This window comes from Melopsittacus undulatus, chromosome 22, assembly GCF_012275295.1.
Source record: "Melopsittacus undulatus isolate bMelUnd1 chromosome 22, bMelUnd1.mat.Z, whole genome shotgun sequence".
NCBI lineage: Eukaryota > Metazoa > Chordata > Aves > Psittaciformes > Psittaculidae > Melopsittacus > Melopsittacus undulatus.
Window position 1 is genome coordinate 1,549,339 of NC_047548.1, and position 20,985 is coordinate 1,570,323.

The 20,985-nt window shown below is 61.5% G+C and overlaps 1 protein-coding gene across 1 annotated transcript; it reads right to left on the reverse strand.

Moving 5' to 3' along the window:
• Positions 1–893: 893 nt before the first annotated feature.
• Positions 894–19,861, reverse strand: CACNA1F (calcium voltage-gated channel subunit alpha1 F). Its single transcript, XM_034071892.1, has 48 exons — positions 19,834–19,861; positions 19,408–19,618; positions 19,228–19,333; positions 18,870–19,009; positions 18,365–18,507; positions 18,117–18,269; positions 17,363–17,559; positions 16,987–17,090; positions 16,546–16,700; positions 16,377–16,460; positions 16,199–16,286; positions 15,832–15,858; positions 15,450–15,610; positions 14,971–15,196; positions 14,684–14,891; positions 14,298–14,418; positions 13,578–13,659; positions 13,415–13,469; positions 13,258–13,309; positions 13,044–13,131; positions 12,441–12,570; positions 12,186–12,245; positions 11,981–12,087; positions 11,515–11,602; positions 11,266–11,373; positions 11,107–11,159; positions 10,265–10,411; positions 9,858–10,059; positions 8,907–9,065; positions 8,716–8,826; positions 8,543–8,626; positions 8,405–8,425; positions 8,196–8,324; positions 8,044–8,109; positions 7,758–7,849; positions 7,074–7,233; positions 6,572–6,699; positions 6,390–6,486; positions 6,206–6,308; positions 5,674–5,775; positions 5,390–5,520; positions 4,815–4,901; positions 4,626–4,723; positions 4,397–4,528; positions 4,198–4,319; positions 3,370–3,464; positions 2,818–3,024; positions 894–1,136 (listed from the first exon to the last, which is right to left on the reverse strand). Exons 1-48 carry the CDS (start codon positions 19,859–19,861, stop codon positions 894–896), a joined length of 5,691 nt encoding a protein of 1,896 aa, XP_033927783.1.
• Positions 19,862–20,985: the final 1,124 nt, after the last annotated feature.

Below are 20,985 nucleotides of genomic sequence, written 5' to 3' on the forward strand. Positions count from 1 at the left end.
TTTTTATAGGGATGGGGGGGGTGGGTGAGGAGTGAAGGGGGGGAGGGGAGGGGGTGAATTTGAGGGGCCCCCCCCCGGCCCTTCCCCCCCTCCCCCCCCGCGGACACTAACAGTCTCGTGCTCTTTGTAGCGGGGGGAGGGGATGGGGGGGGGGCCCTTATTTTATTGTATTATGTTTTTTTTATTATTATTAAACTTTGGAGGTTAAAAATGGGGATTTTTGGGGGGGGGGAGGGGAGGGGGGGGGAGGGGGAGGGGAGGGGGGGAGGGGAGGAGGGGAGGGGAGGGGGGGGGGCCAAGGCGGATATTATGGGGAGTGCCACCCCCTAGAATAAACCACGTACGGGAGAGGGGGGCGTGGCCACTGCCGCTGAGGCGCTTCCCTATTGGCTGCGGGCTCCGCCAATGGGAGGGCGGGGAGGGGTTAAAGCAGGAGCGCGTGTCCCTGCTTCCGCGGATGGAGAACGTCGGTTTTGGGGTAAAAACGTCGTTTTGGTGGTAAAATGCAGTTTTTTTAGGGTAAAATAGATCTAGAGAAGGTTAAATCATCATTTTTGAAGAAAATCCCTCTGGTTTTGAAGCATTTTGTGAGGAAAAACGAGGTTTTTAGAAAAAAACCCTTTTCTATCCTACCCTTTTTTTGTGGTTTGCTCCTTTTTGGTGTGTTTTAAAACCTGCTCTTTTGGATGAAAACCGCCTTTATTTGGAGGAAAAACCTTATTTTTCCCATTTCCTCTTTTTTCACTGCAAACCTTCCATTTATTTTGAGGAAAACCGCTTGGTTTTGATGAAAACCCCTTTTTTTGTCCATTTCCCACCCAATTTCCTTCGTTTAAACCCCATTTTTTTGGGGTTAAAACCCCCAAAATCCGCTCTTTTCCCCTCCCCCCCCCTCACCCTGCCCCCGCACAAACCATCTCATCCCCCAGCTCCTCCTCCGCCCCTCCCCCCCTCGGGGCCTCCTCGTCGCTGTAGAGGGGGGGGGGGGGCGGGGGGCGGCGCCGGGTCAGCAGGTCTGCGGCTGCGCTCTCCAGCTCGTCCAGCGTCATCGCGCATGCGTCAGCCAGTTCCCGTTTAGCCACGGCCACGAACTTGGGGTCACGGGCGAAGAGACCCAAACCCTCCGAGATGAGGACCTGAAGGAAGGAGGGTCCTGAGTAACCCTATGGGGTCCTGAGCATCCCTATGGGGTCCTGAGCATCCCTATGGGGTCCTGAGCATCCCTATGGGGTCCTGAGCATCCCTATGGGGTCCTGAGTAACCCTATGGGGTCCTGAGCATCCCTATGGGGTCCTGAGCATCCCTATGGGGTCCTGAGTAACCCTATGGGGTCCTGAGCATCCCTATGGGGTCCTGAGTAACCCTATGGGGTCCTGAGCATCCCTATGGGGTCCTGAGTAACCCTATGGGGTCCTGAGCATCCCTATGGGGTCCTGAGCATCCCTATGGGGTCCTGAGTAACCCTATGGGGTCCTGAGCATCCCTATGGGGTCCTGAGCATCCCTATGGGGTCCTGGTGCTGAGCATCCCTATGGGGTCCTGAGCATCCCTATGGGGTCCTGAGTAACCCTATGGGGTCCTGAGCATCCCTATGGGGTCCTGAGCATCCCTATGGGGTCCTGGTGCTGAGCATCCCTATGGGGTCCTGGTGCTGAGCATCCCTATGGGGTCCTGAGTAACCCTATGGGGTCCTGAGCATCCCTATGGGGTCCTGAGCATCCCTATGGGGTCCTGAGCAACCCTATGGGGTCCTGAGCATCCCTATGGGGTCCTGAGCATCCCTATGGGGTCCTGAGTAACCCTATGGGGTCCTGAGCATCCCTATGGGGTCCTGAGTAACCCTATGGGGTCCTGAGCATCCCTATGGGGTCCTGAGCATCCCTATGGGGTCCTGAGTAACCCTATGGGGTCCTGAGCATCCCTATGGGGTCCTGAGCATCCCTATGGGGTCCTGGTGCTGAGCATCCCTATGGGGTCCTGAGCATCCCTATGGGGTCCTGAGTAACCCTATGGGGTCCTGAGCATCCCTATGGGGTCCTGAGCATCCCTATGGGGTCCTGGTGCTGAGCATCCCTATGGGGTCCTGGTGCTGAGCATCCCTATGGGGTCCTGAGTAACCCTATGGGGTCCTGAGCATCCCTATGGGGTCCTGAGCATCCCTATGGGGTCCTGAGCAACCCTATGGGGTCCTGAGCATCCCTATGGGGTCCTGAGCATCCCTATGGGGTCCTGAGCATCCCTATGGGGTCCTGAGTAACCCTATGGGGTCCTGAGCATCCCTATGGGGTCCTGAGCATCCCTATGGGGTCCTGGTGCTGAGCATCCCTATGGGGTCCTGAGCATCCCTATGGGGTCCTGAGTAACCCTAATGGGGTCCTGAGCATCCCTATGGGGTCCTGAGCATCCCTATGGGGTCCTGAGTAACCCTATAGGGGTCCTGGTGCTGAGCATCCCTATGGGGTCCTGAGCATCCCTATGGGGTCCTGGTGCTGAGCATCCCTATGGGGTCCTGGTGCTGAGCATCCCTATGGGGTCCTGAGCATCCCTATGGGGTCCTGGTGCTGAGTAACCCTATGGGGGTCCTGGTCCTGAGCATCCCTATGGGGTGCTGAGCATCCCTATGGGGTCCTGGTGCTGAGCATCCCTATGGGGTCCTGGTGCTGAGCATCCCTATGGGGTCCTGAGCATCCCTATGGGGTCCTGGTGCTGAGCATCCCTATGGGGTCCTGGTGCTGAGTAACCCTATAGGGGTCCTGGTGCTGAGCATCCCCATTGGCACCAGCAGTAAGGATGGTGCTGAGCCCCCCCCTCTCTCACCGCCTCCACCAGGCTGTCCGCAGACCCTCGGGGCCTCAACCGGAGCGCTCCGGGGTCGGGATCCGCTCGGTCCCGTAGGATCCATCGGGATAACGGGGGGAGGCTGCCCCCGGCCCCCGGCTCCTCCACCAGCAGCAGCGGCGCGTACAGGACGTGGCCACGGGGGGGCGCCGTCCCCCGGCGCCAGGTCTCGGAGCTACCGGAGCCCTGTGGGGAACCGGAGCCGGTGTCCCGATGGGAGGAGGCGGATCCAGCAGCTCCCGGATGGGATACAGGGTGTGAGGGGGATACAGGGATGCTGGAGGTGCCTCCATCCGGGGGTGATGGGGTTAAACTGGAGCAGGGAACGTGTGGCTTGGAGCTAAGGGAGCTCTGAGCCATGGGGACACTGGGATGGGTTGGATGGAGGTTTGGGATGCCCATGGTCGGACATGGATCATTCCCATCCCATAGGAAACCCAAGCCAAGGGCTGGACCTGGAGGATGCTCCGGTCACTCCCACCCCATGGGAGACCCAATCCAAAGGGATCCGAGCTTGGGATCCTGGCGCACCTGGGGCCGGGCAGGGTTGTAGGTCCCCGGGATGGGCTCATCCTCGCAGCTCCCTTGACGCCGCAGGCACTGGATGGTGAAGGACGGCTTCCTCCCTATGGGGTGCAGCGGGTCAGGCACCGCCCTATGGGCCCCCCCTTTACCCCATTGTTTGTCCCCCCCTTTACCCCATTGTGTGTCCCCCCTTTACCCCATTGTGCCCCCCCCTTTACCCCATTGTGCCCCCCCCTTTACCCCATTGTGTGTCCCCCCCTTTACCCCATTGTGTGCCCCCCCCTTTACCCCATTGTGTCCCCCCCTTTACCCCATTGTGCCCCCCCCTTTACCCCATTGTGTCCCCCCCTTTACCCCATTGTGCCCCCCCCTTTACCCCATTGTGTGTCCCCCCCTTTACCCCATTGTGTGTCCCCCCCTTTACCCCATTGTGTGTCCCCCTTTACCCCATTGTGTGCCCCCCCCTTTACCCCATTGTGCCCCCCCTTTACCCCATTGTGTGTCCCCCCCTTTACCCCATTGTGCCCCCCCCTTTACCCCATTGTGTCCCCCCCTTTACCCCATTGTGTGCCCCCCTTTACCCCATTGTGTGTCCCCCCCATTACCCCATTGTGTCCCCCCCATTACCCCATTGTGTGTCCCCCCCTTTACCCCATTGTGTGCCCCCCCCTTTACCCCATTGTGTGCCCCCCCCTTTACCCCATTGTGCCCCCCCCTTACCCCATTGTGTGTCCCCCCCTTTACCCCATTGTGTCCCCCCCATTACCCCATTGTGTGTCCCCCCCTTTACCCCATTGTGTGTCCCCCCCTTTACCCCATTGTGTCCCCCCTCACCTGCAGGGGTCGGGGGCAGGAGCCGGCGCCTCTTGAGCTGCTGCCCCTCGCTGTGTAGGGTGAAGTGCCGGGGGGGCAGCGGCAGTGACCCCCCCCGCGGCCCCATTGCAGGCCCCCATAGCCTGGGAAGGGACAGAGCATCAGGGGCCGGCGCTGGGACCCCCAGCTGGGACCCCCGGGGGGGGGGGGGGGTCGGTACCTGTCCCTGCCCCGTGGGGCTGAGCCCTCCAGGTCCTCCTCATGGCTGCCGGACCCTGGGTCCCCCCCCGGCTCCTCTGCGTCGTCTGTGGGGGGGGGCGGCTCCTCCTGGACCCCCCCATCCGAGCGCCGCCTGCGGAGAGGCCGTTGGGACCCCCCTGCCCCATTGGGGACCCCACAGTGGGGGGGGGGGAGGTGACATTGGGGTACCCCCCCCCCCCCCCCGGTACCTGCTCAGGAGGGGTGCAGGGTCCTCCCCATCGTGGGGGTCGTCGGGGGGGGGCGGAGGGGGGGGGCTGGGGGCGGAGCCATAGAGCGCCTCGGGAGCCTGCGGGGAAACGGGAGGGGCTTTGTGGGCGGGGCCTGAGCCAATGGGCGTGGCCGAGAGGGGCGTGGCCTGTGGAAGGGGCGGGGCTTACGGCGTCCTGAGCGTCCCCCCCCTCCAGGTCACAGCTCAGCGCTCGGCGCATCTCGGGGCCGAGAGCCTGGAGGGTCTGAAGGCCGGCCTGGAACAGGGGAAATGGGGTTAAATAGGGGGAAATTGGGTAAATATGGGGGAAGTGGGACAATAGGGGGAGAATTGGGATAAATGGGGGAAGAAGGAATGGGGAGAATATGGGGAAATGGAGGAATAGGGGAAATAGAGGAGAATGGGGGGAAATGGGGTTAAAAAGGGGGAAATTGGGTAAATATGGGGGAATGGAGCAATAGGGGGAGAATAGGAAGAAATGGGGGAATAAGGGGGGAAATGGGGCAAAAGGAATGGAAAGAATATGGGGGAATGGAGCAACAGGGGGTGATGGGGGCAGGCAGGGGGTGATGGGGGCAAGCAGGGGGTGATGGGGGCAAGCAGGGGGTGATGGGGGCAAGCAGGGGGTGATGGGGGGCAAGCAGGGGGGGATGGGAGGCAAGCAGGGGGGCAATGGGGGCAAGCAGGGGGTGAGGGGGGGTAATGGGGGGTGACGGCAGCAATGGGGGGGTCCCCCCCACCCACCTGCAGCGCACACTCATTGCTGGGTCCGGCATTAGGACCCAGCATCCCTCGTTCCTTCCTCCTCCGGAACTTACGGAAGTAATCCTGGATCAGGAAGGTTGCATAGAACCTGCCCACGGTGACCTCCTCCTCTGGGGGGGGGGACACGGTCAGAGCCACTTGGGGGGCAGCCATGGGGGGGGACACACACCCCACACATCCACTCACCCTCCGGGGGGGGGACACGGTCAGAGGCACTTGGGGGGCAGCAATGGGGGGGGGACACACACCCCACATGTACTCACCCTCCGGGGGGGGGATAACCTCATCCAGCAGCTTCGGCTTCGTCCTCTTCCAGATCCTCTTGACCACAGCGCGAAGCTCCTTGTTGGCCACGTCCAGGTTCCCTATGGGAATGGGGCAGGGAGCGTGGAGTGTGGGGCTGCCCCACAGCACATCCCCCTGCCCCACATCCCCCTGCCCCACATCCCACTGCCCCACATCACATCCCACTGCCCCACATCCCACTGCCCCACATCCCACTGCCCCACATCCCACTGCCCCACAGCACATCCCACTGCCCCACATCCCACTGCCCCACATCCCATCCCACTGCCCCACATCACATCCCACTGCCCCACATCCCACTGCCCCACATCACATCCCACTGCCCCACATCACATCCCACTGCCCCACATCACATCCCACTGCCCCACATCCCACTGCCCCACATCCCACTGCCCCACATCACATCCCACTGCCCCACATCCCACTGCCCCACATCACATCCCACTGCCCCACATCACATCCCACTGCCCCACATCCCAGCCCCCCAACCTTCTGTCTTGATCTTGAGGGAGGTGCGGACCAGCGCGAATAGGGTGGCGTTGAAGGTCACGGTGCCATCCGAATTCAGGGGCATGTTCATGGCCACCAGGCGCTATGGGGTGGGGGGGGGTGATGGGGGGCTCAGCACCCCATTGAACACCCCCTCGATGTGGGGCGAGCCCCACACACTGACCTTACAGGCGACGCGATGGGGACAGAGCTTCCCAAAGCCCAACGGGGGCTGGATGCGGCGCAGCAGGGTCACCACATCCAGGTGCTTGATGCGGCCTCTATGGGGCAGGGATGTGGGTCACAGAGGGGGGGGCAGATGCTGTGCCCCCCCCCCCCCCCCCATAGGGGGTCCCATTGACAGACCTGGCTGCAGGGTCGTACTCGGACCAGACGCGTTTGAACTCATCCAGGTGATGGGGACCCAGGATGGACCAATCACGGGTCAGGTAATCGAAGTTGTCCATGATGACGGCAACGAACAGGTTGATGATCTGGGGGGGGGATGTTGGGGGCTCCGGATGTGGGGCAGTGCTGTGGGGCAGCGCTGTGGGGCAGCGCTATGGGGCAGCGCTATGGGGCAGCGCTGTGGGGCAGGGCAGCGCTATGGGGCAGGGCTGTGCTGTGGGGCAGCGCTATGGGGCAGCGCTGTGGGGCAGCGCTGTGCTGTGGGGCAGCGCTGTGGGGCAGGGCTGTGCTGTGGGGCAGGGCTGTGGGGCAGGGCTGTGCTGTGGGGCAGCGCTGTGGGGCAGGGCAGCGCTATGGGGCAGCGCTATGGGGCAGGGCAGCGCTATGGGGCAGCGCTATGGGGCAGGGCTATGGGGCAGCGCTGTGGGGCAGGGCTATGGGGCAGCGCTATGGGGCTCACCAGGAAGGCACAGAGCATGAAGAAGCTGATGAAATAGGCTATAGCAAAGTTGCTGCCGCAGGTGAACTCCTCTCCGGGGCCTGCGTCTGACTCGGGGTCGCAGCGCTTGCCAGGCAGACTCGCCAGCATGATCTCCTGCCAGGCCTCCCCTGTGGCGCATCTGCTGCCCCACACATCCACACTGCCCCATGGGCCCCATAGCACAGAGTGGGGCTGACCCATAGGGACCTCAGGGTGATGCCTTCTAGACCTGGCACTGGGCAAGCAGCCCTTGAGAGCCCCTATAGGAGGCATGAGGAGGACCCAAACCCCATAGAGAGCCCATGGGATCCATCCCATTGTGTTCCCCCATGGATCCCATAGGAGGACCCAGAGACTCCCCCGTCTCCCATAGGACACCCGGATCTCATAGGACACCCCTGGATCCCATAGGACACCCGGATCCCATAGGACACCCGGATCCCATAGGACACCCCTGGATCCCATAGGACACCCCTGGATCCCATAGGACACCCGGATCCCATAGGACACCCAGATCCCATAGGACACCTGGATCCCATAGGACACCCCTGGATCCCATAGGACACCCAGATCCCATAGGACACCCCTGGATCCCATAGGACACCCGGATCCCATAGGACACCCCTGGATCCCATAGGATCCCATAGGATCCCCCATTCCCACCTGAAGAGCAGCAGCACAGCCTGGGGGAAGGTCTGGAAGTTGTTGTTGCGGTTGATCTGGGTCCCATCCTGCAGCGCAACCTTCCCGAAGGTCTGGGGTACAATGGGATAAGGGGGGGACACAACAGGTTAAGGGGGGGGACACAACAGGATAAGGGGGGGACACAACAGGATAAGGGGGACACAACAGGATAAGGGGACACAACAGGATAAGGGGACACAACAGGATAAGGGGACACAACAGGATAAGGGGGGGATACAATGGGATCAGGGGGTGTTGGCCTTACCTGCATGCCAATGACAGCATAGATGAAGAAGATCATGGCGATGAGGAGGGCAACATAGGGCAGGGCCTGGGGGGGGGGGAGCAAAGGGGGTTAAATGGGTGTCAATGGCCGGGGGGGTGTCCGTGTGTGTGTCCCCCCCCCGGAGGTGTCACCTGGAAGGACTTGACGAAGGTCCAGAGCAGGGTGCGGATTCCCTCCCCCTTGGACAACAGCTTCACCAGCCGCATCACCCGGAACAGGCGGAAGAAGGTGATGGAGATGCGGGAGCTGTCCTCGGAGCTCTGCAATGGGGGGGGTCAGGGGGACCCCAACATCACAGCACCCCCCCATTAACACCCCCCCCCCCCCCCCCCCCCCGTACCTCACCGACGTGACCCCCGTTCTGATGCACACAGGTGGCAATGGATGGAGATAGATGTGAGTGAGGAGGATGGATATGGGGGGACATGGATATGGGGGGGGGACACCATGGACCCCCCCACGGCACAGGCTGACTCACATTGACCTCAGTGACCGCGATGTCCACAACACTGCCCACCACAATGAGGGCATCAAAGGTGTTCCAGGCGTCACAGAAGTAGTGCTGGGGGGGGGGGGGGGCACACAACACACGTCCTGGGGTGACACCCCCCGTGTGGGGTACCCATGTGCCCCCCCCAGTCACCCCCTTACCCGTGGTTTGAAGGCAATGATCTTCAGCACCATCTCCACAGTGAAGAGCCCAGTGAACACCATGTTCAGCAGATCCATCACGTAGTTGAAGGGCTTTGACTGCTCATAGTGCTTTGAAGGGGGGGGGAACAGGTCCTTAACCCCCTTTAATACCCCCAACACCCCCTTTGGGGTGTGTGTCCCCTCCAAACCTGCACAGCCAAAGCGATGGTGTTGAGGAGGATGAGGACGAACATGATGTACTCGAAGGCAGTGGAGTTGACCATGGCCCACACCCGGTACTGGCTCCGGTTCTTGGGGATGTAGCGCCGCAGCGGTTGTGCCTTCAGGGCGTACTCCACACACTGCCTCTGTCACCAGGACCGTGTCACCGAGGGCTGACACGGGGACGGTGACGGTGGTGATGGGGGTGATGGGGGTGATGGGGGTGATGGGGGTGATGGGGGTGATGGGGGTGATGGGGGTGATGGTGGTGATGGTGGTGATGGGGGTGATGGTGATGATGGTGATGGGGGTGATGGGGGTGATGGGGGTGATGGTGATGGGGGTGATGGTGGTGATGGTGGTGACGGTGGTGATGGGGGTGATGGTGATGGGGGTGATGGGGGTGATGGTGATGATGGTGATGGGGGTGATGGTGATGATGGTGATGGGGGTGATGGGGGTGATGGGGGTGATGGTGATGGGGGTGATGGTGGTGATGGTGGTGACGGTGGTGATGGGGGTGATGGTGATGGGGGTGATGGGGGTGATGGTGGTGATGGGGGTGATGGGGGTGATGGGGGTGATGGTGATGATGGTGATGGGGGTGATGGGGGTGATGGTGGTGATGGTGATGGGGGTGATGGGGGTGATGGTGGTGATGGTGATGGGGGTGATGGTGGTGATGGTGATGGGGGTGATGGTGATGATGGTGATGGGGGTGATGGGGGTGATGGGGGTGATGGTGATGGGGGTGATGGTGGTGATGGTGGTGACGGTGGTGATGGGGGTGATGGTGATGGGGGTGATGGTGATGATGGTGATGGGGGTGATGGGGGTGATGGGGGTGATGGTGATGGGGGTGATGGTGATGATGGTGGTGACGGTGGTGATGGGGGTGATGGTGGTGATGGTGATGGGGGTGATGGTGATGGGGGTACCTGGTTCTTGTCCAGCTCACAGTTGCGGTACTCGCTCTCGCCCTGCGCCCGGAAGGTGATGATGACGAAGCCCACGAAGATGTTCATCATGAAGAAGGCAATGACGATGATGTAGACGATGAAGAAGATGGAGATCTCCACACGGTAGTTGTAGATGGGGCCTTGGTCCTCGGCGTTGGCGTCAATGGCTTTGTACAGCAGCCTGAGGGGTGGTTGGGATGGGGACACCAAAGGGATGGGGACACCAAAGGGATGGGGACACCAAAGGGATGGGGACACCAAAGGGATGGGGACACCAAAGGGATGGGGACACCAAAGGGATGGGGACACCAAGGGGATGGGTGCACAGAGGGGGGTGCAGGACCCCTGGGTGTGGGGTGCAGGGTGCTGGGGGGGGGGACACTCACGCAGGCCACCCCTCGAAGGTGGACACAGTGAAAAGAGCCATCATCCCTGCCAGGACATTGTCGAAGTTGAAGTCACTGTTGTGCCACAGGCGCTCGCGCACCGACGGGTGGGACACGTCCCCGTCCTTGTACACCAGGAATGTGCCTCTGGGATGGGGACAGCACAGGGATGGGGACAGCAAAGGGATGGGGACAGCACAGGGATGAGGACACCAAAGGGATGGGGACAGCAAAGGGATGGAGACAGCAAAGGGATGAGGACACCACAGGGATGGGGACAGCAAAGGGATGGGGACACCACAGGGATGGGGACAGCAAAGGGATGAGGACACCAAAGGGATGGGGACACCAAAGGGATGGGGACAGCAAAGGGATGGGGACAGCAAAGGGATGGAGACAGCAAAGGGATGGGGACAGCAAAGGGATGAGGACAACACTCATGCTGGGGGATACTCACTCCCTTGGGCTACAGCCACACTCAGCCTGTAGTCACACCCAACTGCAGCCACCCTCACACAACTACAGCCACACAACTACACCCAGCCTCCACACCCTCACACCCACTCTCATGTCTATACCCACACTACTACAGCCTCAAAGGACACTCAACCTACACCGGCACTGAAGCTACAGCCCCACTCACACTCAGCCTACACTCGGCCTCAAGCTACACTCAAGCTCTACACTCACGCTCAGTCTACCCTCAGAACTACAGCCCCACTCTGGCTGTACACACCCCCCCACTCAATATACACTCATGCTACACTCAATACCCCCACTCGCACTGTACCTACACCCTCACTCACACACGGGGGGGGTTGGTTTGGGGGTTCAGGACCCACTTGCACTCCCCGGGGGTGTGTTTGGCCTCATCGGTGCAGCTGTAGAACTTGCCCTGAGGAGGTTTTGGGGGGTCAAGGGGGGGTTTGGGGACCCCCAACCCCTCGTGGGGGGGGTGTTGGGGACCCCTTAAAGGGGGTTTAGGAGGGGTTCCCCCCTACCTTGAAGAGCTGTACCCCGATACAGGCGAACATGAACTGTAGCAGCGTGGTGACGATCATGATGTTCCCAATGGTGCGGATGGCCACGAAGACGCATTGCACCACGTGCTGGGGGCAGGATGAGGCCATCAGCACCTGCCCCCCCCCCCCCCCCCAGGTCTCCCAGTGCTCCTCCCAGTGCTCCCAGTGCCCCTCCCAGTGCTCCCAGTGCCCCTCCCAGTGCTCCCAGTGCCCCTCCCAGTGTGGCACCTTGAGGCCTTTGGCGCGGTTGATGGCTCGAAGGGGCCGGAGGACGCGCAGGACCCGCAGGATCTTGACCACAGAGATGGCACTGGAGCTGTGGGGGACACCAGTGTCTCCCAGTAACATTCCCAGTGCTTCCCAGTGTCCCCAGTGGCGATCCCAATGTCCCCAGCGCTGCTCCCAGTGCCCCCCATTGGTGATCCTAGCATTCCCAGTACCGCTCCCAGTGCCTCCCAGTGCCCCCCACTGGTGATCCTAGCATTCCCAGTACCACTCCCAGTGCTCCCAGTGCCTCCCACTGGTGATCCTAGTGTTCCCAGTACTGCTCCCAGTGCTCCCAGTGCCCCCCATTGGTGATCCTAGCATTCCCAGTACCGCTCCCAGTGCTCCCAGTGCCCCCCATTGGTGATCCTAGCATTCCCAGTACCGCTCCCAGTGCCTCCCAGTGCTCCCAGTGCCCCCCCCAGCTCACTGGATGCCGAAGGAGATGAGGGAGACGCTGACCACCAGCAGGTCCAGGAGGTTGAACCAGTTGCGGCAGAAGGAGCCTTTGTGCAGGAAGGCTCCAAACGCTGTCATCTGGGGGGGGGCCCGAACCCCAACATCAAGGGGGGGTCCCCCCCTTGGTGAGACCCCCCCCAAACAGAAGGGGGGACCCCCAAATCCCCCCCGCGCACCTTGAGCAGGATCTCCACAGTGAAGATGGAGGTGAAGGCGTAGTCAAAGTAGCCCAAGATCTGAAGGGGGGGGGGGAAATGGGGTGACCCCAAACCCCCCCCATCTCCCCATGGCCCCCCCCAAACCCTCCCCCCACCCCAAACTGCTCCAAGCACCCCCTGCTTCCTATCCCAATGGGTCCCCAGTGGGTTTAGGGGTCACTTATCCCCCATCCCAGTTCATCCCAGTTCATCCCAGTGTGCCCAGTATCGCACGTGATTGCGGGGTGAGTGGGCCCGGACGGGGTCCTCGGCTGCCAGGGAGACGCTGCTGAGGATGATGAAGACCAGGATGAGGTTGGTGAAGATGTGGTGGTGGATGAGGGCATGACAGCGCACCCGCAGCCTGCAACCAGTGCTCCCAGTCACTCCCAGTCACTCCCAGTTGCTCCCCAGTGTCCATACCCCCCCCATCCCCAGTGCTCATAGGTTCCCCAGCCCAGTCCCAGTTACCCTTAAGGGGACACCAGTTCCCATCCATACATCACACAGTGCCCCCCCAGTGCTCCCAGTTTGTCCCCTCCCTGTGTCCCTGCTGCCCTAGTTCCAACCTGCAGTATTCTTAGTGCCCCCACTCCCAGTCCTCCCAGTATTCCCAGTGTCTCCATCCCCATCCCTCCAATCCCATTGCTCTCAGTGCTGCAATCCCATTGCCCCAGTATCCTCATCCCCATCCCTCCAACCCCATTGCCCCCAGTGTCCCCATCCCTTCAATCCCATTGCTCCCAGTGCTCCAACCCCATTGCCCCCAGTGTCCCCATCCCTTCAATCCCATTGCTCCCAGTGCTCCCAGTACCTCCCAGTGCCCCCATTGCTCACGGGTTGGTGCTGCTGAGCAGGAAGAAGGCGCTGCCCTCGGGGATCGGTGCCACTTTGGCTTTGGGGGGGGGCTCCTCGAGGGGCTCCGCTCGGGGCCCCCCCAGACTGTCCCGGTCCCCCCCAGCCTCATCCCCTGCAGGAACCCAGTGTTGGGCTCTGGCACCCCATAGAGACCCCACAGGGACCCATGGGGGGGGGCACTGACCTTCCTCACTGCCCCCCCCCTCCTCATCCTCCTCTTCCTCCTCTGGGGTCTCCCCTTCAACCTGGGGGGGGTAGAACGGGAGTTGGGGGGGGAAGGGGGTTGGAAGAGGTGGAAGTGGGGGGGGGGGGGTGCACACTTATGGGGGGGGGACACCCCCAGTTCACACCTTCACACTCACGTCCTGGCTCCCTGTGGCTGCTTCCACCTCTGCAGCCTTTTCCCTATGGATAAGGGGGGGTTAGCCCCAGGAGACGGATTTTGGGGTGACCCCCCCACCCCAAAGGGACCCGGATGTTGGGGGGTCCCACACATACACACAAGGGACCCACTTTTTGTCCCCCCCCGAGTTGATGTTGTCACCATCGGCCAAGTTGTCCACGGCGATGGCCAAGAAGACGTTGAGGAGGATGTCTATGGGATGGGAGGTTAACCAGTGCTCCCAGTGCATCCCAGTGCTCCCAGTGCATCCCAGTGCTCCCAGTGCATCCCAGTGCATCCCAGTGCATCCCAGTGCGTCCCAGTGCGTCCCAGTGCATCCCAGTGCATCCCAGTGCATCCCAGTGCTCCCAGTGCGTCCCAGTGCATCCCAGTGCATCCCAGTGCACCCCAGTGCGTCCCAGTGCTCCCAGTGCATCCCAGTGCATCCCAGTGCATCCCAGTGCATCCCAGTGCATCCCAGTGCATCCCAGTGCGTCCCAGTGCGTCCCAGTGCATCCCAGTGCTCCCAGTGCCCTGGCCCCCACTCCCAATCCCTCCAGTGACCCCATTCTCATTCCCAGTCTCTCCCAGTTACCTCCTGCTCCATTCCCACTCCCTCCCAGTTACTCCATGCTCCCATCCCAGTCCCCTTCAGTGACCCCCTGCCCCACTCCCAGTCATTCCCGTTTACCCTGTGTTCCATTTCCAGTCTCCCATTTACCCCCTGCGCCTTTCCCAGTCCCTCCCAGTTACCCTGTTCTCATTCCCAGTCACCCCGTTCTCATTCCCACTGCCTCCCAGTTACTCCATGCCCCATTCCCAGTCCCTCCCAGTGCTCCCAGTGCACGCACAGTTCCCGCAGATGAAGAGGATGACGAAGTAGACGCACACCAGCATCCCAGGGAAGACAGGGCCTCCATAGGCCATGATCCCATCATACATCACCGCGTTCCAGTCCTCTCCCGTCAGGATCTGCAGGGAAACGGGGACCCCAAAACCTCCACCCAGTGCTCCCAGTGCTCCCAGTACACTGCCCCCTCCCATCTCCATCATCATCACCCTGCAGGGACAATGGGGCTCATGCGCTTTGGGGTCCCCCCCATGTTTCATGGTCCCCATTTGGACTTTGGGGCTCCCCTCCAGATCCTGGGGTCTCCATGGCTTTGATGCCCTGGCTGCTATTGGGGGGCTATGGGGGGGGGTCCTGGGTGTTATTGGGGTACCATGGGGGGGGTACCTGGAAGACAGTGAGCAGAGCCTGGGGGAAGGTGTCGAATGTGCTGCGCTTGGTCTGGGTCTCATCGAAGCTGAAGCGTCCCCCAAAGAGCTGCATGCCCAGGAGGGCGAAGATGATGATGAAGAGGAAGAGCAGGAGCAGGAGGGAGGCAATGGACTTCATGGAGTTCAACAAGGAGCCCACCAGGTTGCTCAGCGACGCCCAGTGCCTGACAGTGACACGGGGGTTGTTGTCAGGCGGCGGCGGCGGCCACCGGACGGGTGACACCGACCGCGGGGTCCCCTCACCGCGTCACTTTGAAGACGCGCAACAGGCGGACGCAGCGCAGGACGGAGATGCCCAAGGGCTCCATGGCCCCGCGCTCCACCAGCGCCGTCTCCAACACCCCTCCGCACACCACGAAACAGTCGAAGCGGTTGAAGAAGCTGGTGAAGTAACAGGCGGGGCCCAGGGCGTAGAGCTTCAACAGCATCTCGGCGGCGAACAGCGAGAGCAGAGCCTTGTTGGCATAGGCTGCGGTGGGGGGAACAGGCGGTTGAGGGGTGTTGTGTGTGTGTGTGTAAGGAGCCTCGCTGCCATGGGGGGAACAGGCGGTTGAGGGGTGTTGTGTGTGTGTGTGTAAGGAGCCTCGCTGCCATGGGGGGAACAGGCGGTTGAGGGGTGTTGTGTGTGTGTGTGTAAGGAGCCTCGCTGCCATGGGGGGAACAGGCGGTTGAGGGGTGTTGTGTGTGTGTAAGGAGCCTCGGGACAGGCCGTGCGGTTGTACCTTGTGTCTGGGTGAGCCACGGGGGCTGCCCGTGGTGCTCGGAGGCAATGGTGAGGGTGTTGAGGAACACCAGGAGCAGCACAGTCCAGTAGAAGGAGACGGATTTGACGGCACCGCGGCAGCGCCGGCGCCACAGGCGGTTCAGGCGGCGCAGGCGGCGCCTGGGGGGGGGATAAGGGGGGATATGGGGGTACAGGGGGTGTGGGGGCACAGGTGGATGTGGGGGTACAGGGGGTGGAGGGAACAGGCAGACATGGGGGTGTGTTGGTGGTTATAGGGATATCCCGTTCCATGGGAGGTGTTGGGGGGGGGGGGGGACCCCACTCTGTGTGTGTGTGTGTGTGTCCCCCACCTTTTATTCTCCCCTCCCCCCCCAACTCACCAGAATTTAGTCTTTGTTATTTTGCCCCTAAGGAAGGAAAAGCACAAAGTTACCCCCAAAATTTGGGGGGTCGCATGGGGGGGCAATGGGGGGGGGGGGGTTGTGGTGTCCTGGGGGGGGTACTGGGGGCTATGGTTGGGAGGGAGGGTTGTGGGGAGGGTGCTGGGTGGTATTGGGCCAGGATAGGGGGTCTAGGGGGGTCCCAGGGACTATGGGAGATATGGGATGGGGCATGGATGGGACAAGAGGGTCACGGCAGGTGACGGGGGGGGGGTTCTGGAGGCTATTATGGGGTACTGGGGAGGACATGGAGGTTATGGGGGGTCCCAAGGGCTATGGGGGGGCCGGGGGGGGGTCTCATGCTCACAAGCAGCGGTCACAGGCTGTCGGTTGTGCCTCCTCCTCACCCACTGTCTCAGTGTTCACTGACGTGGTCTCACTGCCAGGAAGACTGGCTGGAGGGGGGGGGGGGTCACAAAGCTCAGCCCCTTGTCTATGGGGAGGGGGGGACCCCAAAACGCCGTGGACCCCAATGGAGCCGTTACCATGGGTGTCAGTGGAGTGACTGGTGTGACGCAGCCACTTCAAGCGCGGCTTCCTCTTGCCCATCAGCTCCTCAGCGGTCAGACCTGCAGGGTTGGGGGTGCTGAGGACTTTTGGGGTCCCCCCCGTGTGTTAACCCCCCCCCCCCCCCCCCAAACCCCAACACTTTACGGTGCTTCTCGTGCTCATCCTCATCCCCTTCCAGGTCCTCGGCCTGGGTGATCCAGTCCATGTAACCCCTCAGGTCCTCTTCCATCTGCTGCTTCTCCCGCAGCTTCTGGAAGTCCCCGCGGGCTTTGGCCTTCTCACGTTCCTTGGAGAACTCCCTTTGGGGGGGTCATACATGTGAGCACCCCCCCAACATGCTAACAACACGCTAAGGACACGCTAACAACACGCTAAGGACACGCTAACAACACGCTAAGGACACGCTAACAACACGCTAAGGACACGCTAACAACACGCTAAGGACACGCTAACAACACGCTAAGGACACGCTAACAACACGCTAAGGACACGCTAACAACACGCTAAGGACACGCTAAGGACACGCTAACAACACGCTAAGGACACGCTAACAACACGCTAAGGACACGCTAACGCTGCCCTCACCCGCTCAGCACACCCAGCACCAGGTTGAGGACGAAGAAGGAGCCGAAGATGACGAGGCTGACGAAGTAAATCCAGGGCAGCTCGTGGCCCATCGCATCCTGCATCTGGGGGGGGATGGGGGTGATGGAGGGTCCAAGGTTGGACCTGCAGGATCTTAAGGTCCTTTCCAGCCCAACCCATCCATGATTCTATGAGGATACTGGGATGGGTTGGATGGAGAAGGTTTGGGATGCTCCATCCTGGTCCAACTGGAGCAAGGTGTCTATGGTTTGACCCGGGTGATGCTGAGGTCCTCCCAACCCAACCATGGTCCCCATGGGGTCTCACCCAGTAGAGGACATCGGTCCAGCCCTCCATGGTCCCCATGGGGTCTCACCCAGTAGAGGACATCGGTCCAGCCCTCCATGGTGATGCACTGGAACACGGTGAGCATGGCAAAGAAGAAGTTGTCGAAGTTGGTGATGCCACCATTGGGTCCCTCCCATCGGCCCCGGCACTCGGTGTTGTTCTGCAGGCAGGCTCGGCCGTGCCCCGAGAACGCACATGGGGAGGGGTCGTCCTCTGATTCCAGGTCTGGAAATGGGGGGGGGGCAGCACCCCAAAAATGGGGTTTAGGGGGGTCCTTGGGGTGTTATGGGGGGGGATTGGGGGCCTCGAGGTGCCCACATGATGGGGCTGGAGGAGATAGAGGGGTTCATAGAGAGTGAGGGGGTTTGGGGCCACGGGGGGGCCTGGGGGGTCTTAAGGGTGTTGGGGGATGCGGGTGTTGGGGGGGGGGCAAGTGGCCTTATTGGGGTGTTACTGGGGGGGTCCCAGGGTGCTGGGGGGGGTCTCAGGGTATTGGGTGTCCAAGTGTCCTTAGTGGGGTCCTGGCTGTTATTGGGGTCCTGGTGTCGGGTGCACTCGGGTGCTTTGGGGGGGCTCAGGGTGTTGCAGGGCCTCACTGGGGTGGTTTAGGGGTGCTGGGGGGGCCAAGTGCCCTCTCTGGGGTGCTGAGAGGGGATCTCGGAGCCTTCGGATTCGGAGGGTGCCCCAATTGCCCTCCCTGGGGGACCCAGACCCCTTTGGGGGGAGAAGGGGGGGGGGGTTAGGGTTAGGGTTAGGGTTAGGGGGTGCCCCCCCCCCCTTACCAGAGCCAATGAAGAAGCAGGTCTTGTGCATGCGGCCAATGAAGAGCTCGAGGCCGATGATGGCGTAGATGATGATGACGAAGAGCACGAGGAGCGCGATGTGCAGCAGCGGCACCATGGCCTTCATGATGGAGTTGAGCACGATGTGGAGGCCTATGGGGAGGAAAAGGGGGGGGGTGGGAGGAGATATGGGGGGGGCACCCCCAAAACTCCATCCCCCCCCCCCCCCAAAGCCATATTGGTCTTACTGGGGACACCGGAGACCAGGCGGAGGGGCCGGAGCACTCGGAAGGCTCTGAGAGCTTTGACATCGAAGCCTCCTGGCTTCCCACTCATGTGATGAGCTTCCCCAGGCTTATGGGATGCCTGCTCCAGGATGACACTGAAGAGCCTGGGGGGGTGTGGGGGGGGTGTGGGGCACCCCCTGGGTGAGCTATAAGTGAAGGGACCCCATAGGTTTGGGGGGGATCCCTAAAGGGTTTAGGGTGCTCATGGTGGGGGGGTGTGAAGCTGGGTAAAGGGGGGACCATGATGTGATTGGGGGGGGTCTCTATGGGGTGCAAGCAGTTTGGGGGGGTCATCCTAATGAACTGAGTGGGGACTCTAAGGGGGCACTATGGGGGTTTTGGGGGATCTGAGGAGGGGGTTGGCAGTGGAGGTGGGTAAGGGGGGACCATGATGATTATGGGGGGGTCTCTCTGGAGTCTGGGGGGGATCAGACCTGACCCCCCCCCCTTAGGGACCAGCCCTCACCCCACAATGACAATGACAAAGTCCAGCAGGTTCCAGCCGTTGCGGATGTAGGCGCTGGGATGCAGGACCAGCCCATAGGCAATGATCTTGAGGAAGGTCTCCACAGTGAAGATGATGAGGAACACGTACTCCACCTGCTCCTAAAGGGGGGGGGGGCACAAGGAACAGTGGAATTGGGGACCCCCCCCCCCAACCCTTCCCAGCATTCCCTTATCCCAAGAGCCGCTAAGCCAGGATTTGCACCCATCCATGCACTGGATAAGAGGCTTATGGCACTGGCACGTGTGCGTGCGAGGGGACAGGCTTAGGGAAGGCAATGGGGGGGGGGGGTCCCCCTCTTTTTGGGGGGGGTCCTCACCAGGTTGTGGTTGGCAGCATTGGAGTCATCCTCAGGGAATGGGATGTAGACCCCCAGGGCCACACAGTTGGCAAAGATGGTGGCGAGGATGAGGATGTCAAAGGGCCTGGGATGAAGGTGGGGGGGGGGCAGCAGGTTGGAGGGCTGCCCCCCAACTGCCCCCCCCCCATATGAACTCACTTCCACTCCACGATGCTGATGGCTGCTCTGCGGATGGGGTTGTTGAGGCGCAGGCAGAAGAGGGCGCGGGGGGAGCGATGGACACCCCCCGTACCCTGCCCCTTGTGCTTGGGGTGGGGGGGGCGGCGCTGGCGGTGCCCCGGGGGGGTCCCTGCCCCCCCCGCTGCCCCCCCCATGGCATCGGGGAAGGGGGGCAGCTCCTTGGGGGGTCCTGAGGGGGGGGAACCGGTCAAAGACCCCCCCCAACCTTCCTAACCCCCCCCCCCCCAACCTCCATTCCCCAGCCCTGCACCCCCATATACACAGAGACCTGCCCCCGACACCCGCATCCCATAGACCAGGACCCCCCCACACCCTCAGAGCCCCCCCCTTCATCCCAAGGACCCCAATATCCCCTCTAAGACCCCCCCCAGACCCCAAACTCACCCTCTCCATTCTCTTCTGACTCTGACATAGTGATGGGGGCCGGGGGGGGTCTGGGGGTAGCTGGAGGGGATGGGGGGGGATTTTGGGGGTGTCTTGGTAGTTATGGGGTGTTTTGAGGGTACCTATGGGGGGGACTTGTTCTGAGGGGGTTTCAAGGGGATTTGTTGGGGTTTGGGGGCATTTAGGGGATGGAGAGGGAGGTATTTGCAGGGGGTAGGGGGTATTTGAGGGTGTTTATGGGAGGTTGGGGGTATTTGAGGGTATTTAGGGGAGGTTGGGGGTATTTGGGGGGTCGGGGGTATTTAGGGAGGGTTTAGGGGTATCTAGAGGTGTTTGGGGGTATTTAGGGGGTGGTTACGGGTATTTAGGGATGTTTGGGGGTATTTAGGGGGGTTTTGGGGGTATTTAGGGGGGTTTTAGGGGTATTTAGGGATGTTTAGGGGTATTTAGGGGGTGGTTAAGGGTATTTAGGGGTGTTTGGGGGTATTTAGGGGGTGGTTTTAGGGGTATTTAGGGATGTTTAGGGGTATTTAGGGGGGTTTTAGGGGTATTTAGGGGTGTTTGGGGGTATTTAGGGGGGTTTTAGGGGTATTTAGGGGTGTTTGGGGGTTCCATGGGCAGCTCCAGGGCTCGTCCCTCAGCTCCGGCTCCTCTGCCAGGGGATTAAAGGCTTAAGGAGGGGGGGGCGGCGCTGGGCAGGGGCACGGGAGACACGGAACGGGGGGGGCAGAAGGGGAGGATCCATTGCCCCCTGATGGACCCCATTGCCCCTCATGTCCCCATTGCCCCTCATGGTGCCCATTGCCCCTCACTGTCCCCATTGCCCCTCATGGTGCCCATTGCCCCTCATGGTGCCCATTGCCCCTCATGGTGCCCATTGCCCCTCACGGTGCCCATTGCCCCTCATGGTGCCCATTGCCCCTCACGGTGCCCATTGCCCCTCATGTCCCCATTGCCCCTCACTGTCCCCATTGCCCCTCATTGTCCCCATTGCCCCTCATGTCCCCATTGCCCCTCATGTCCCCATTGCCCCTCACTGTCCCCATTGCCCCTCATTGTCCCCATTGCCCCTCATGTCCCCATTGCCCCTCATGGTGCCCATTGCCCCTCACTGTCCCCATTGCCCCTCATGTCCCCATTGCCCCTCATGGT

Excerpts from the sequence above, each read along its gene's own strand:
- CACNA1F (XM_034071892.1), bottom strand. The coding sequence starts at position 19,861 with ATGTCAGAGTCAGAAGAGAATGGAGAGG. Across the intron at positions 13,132-13,257 it reads GGATGAGGAGGGGGGGGGCA|CGGAGCCCCTCGAGGAGCCC; the intron begins GTGAGGAAGGTC and ends GGGGGCCCCGAG. Across the intron at positions 8,627-8,715 it reads TCATTGCCTTCAAACCACGG|CACTACTTCTGTGACGCCTG; the intron begins GTAAGGGGGTGA and ends CCCCCCCCCCAG.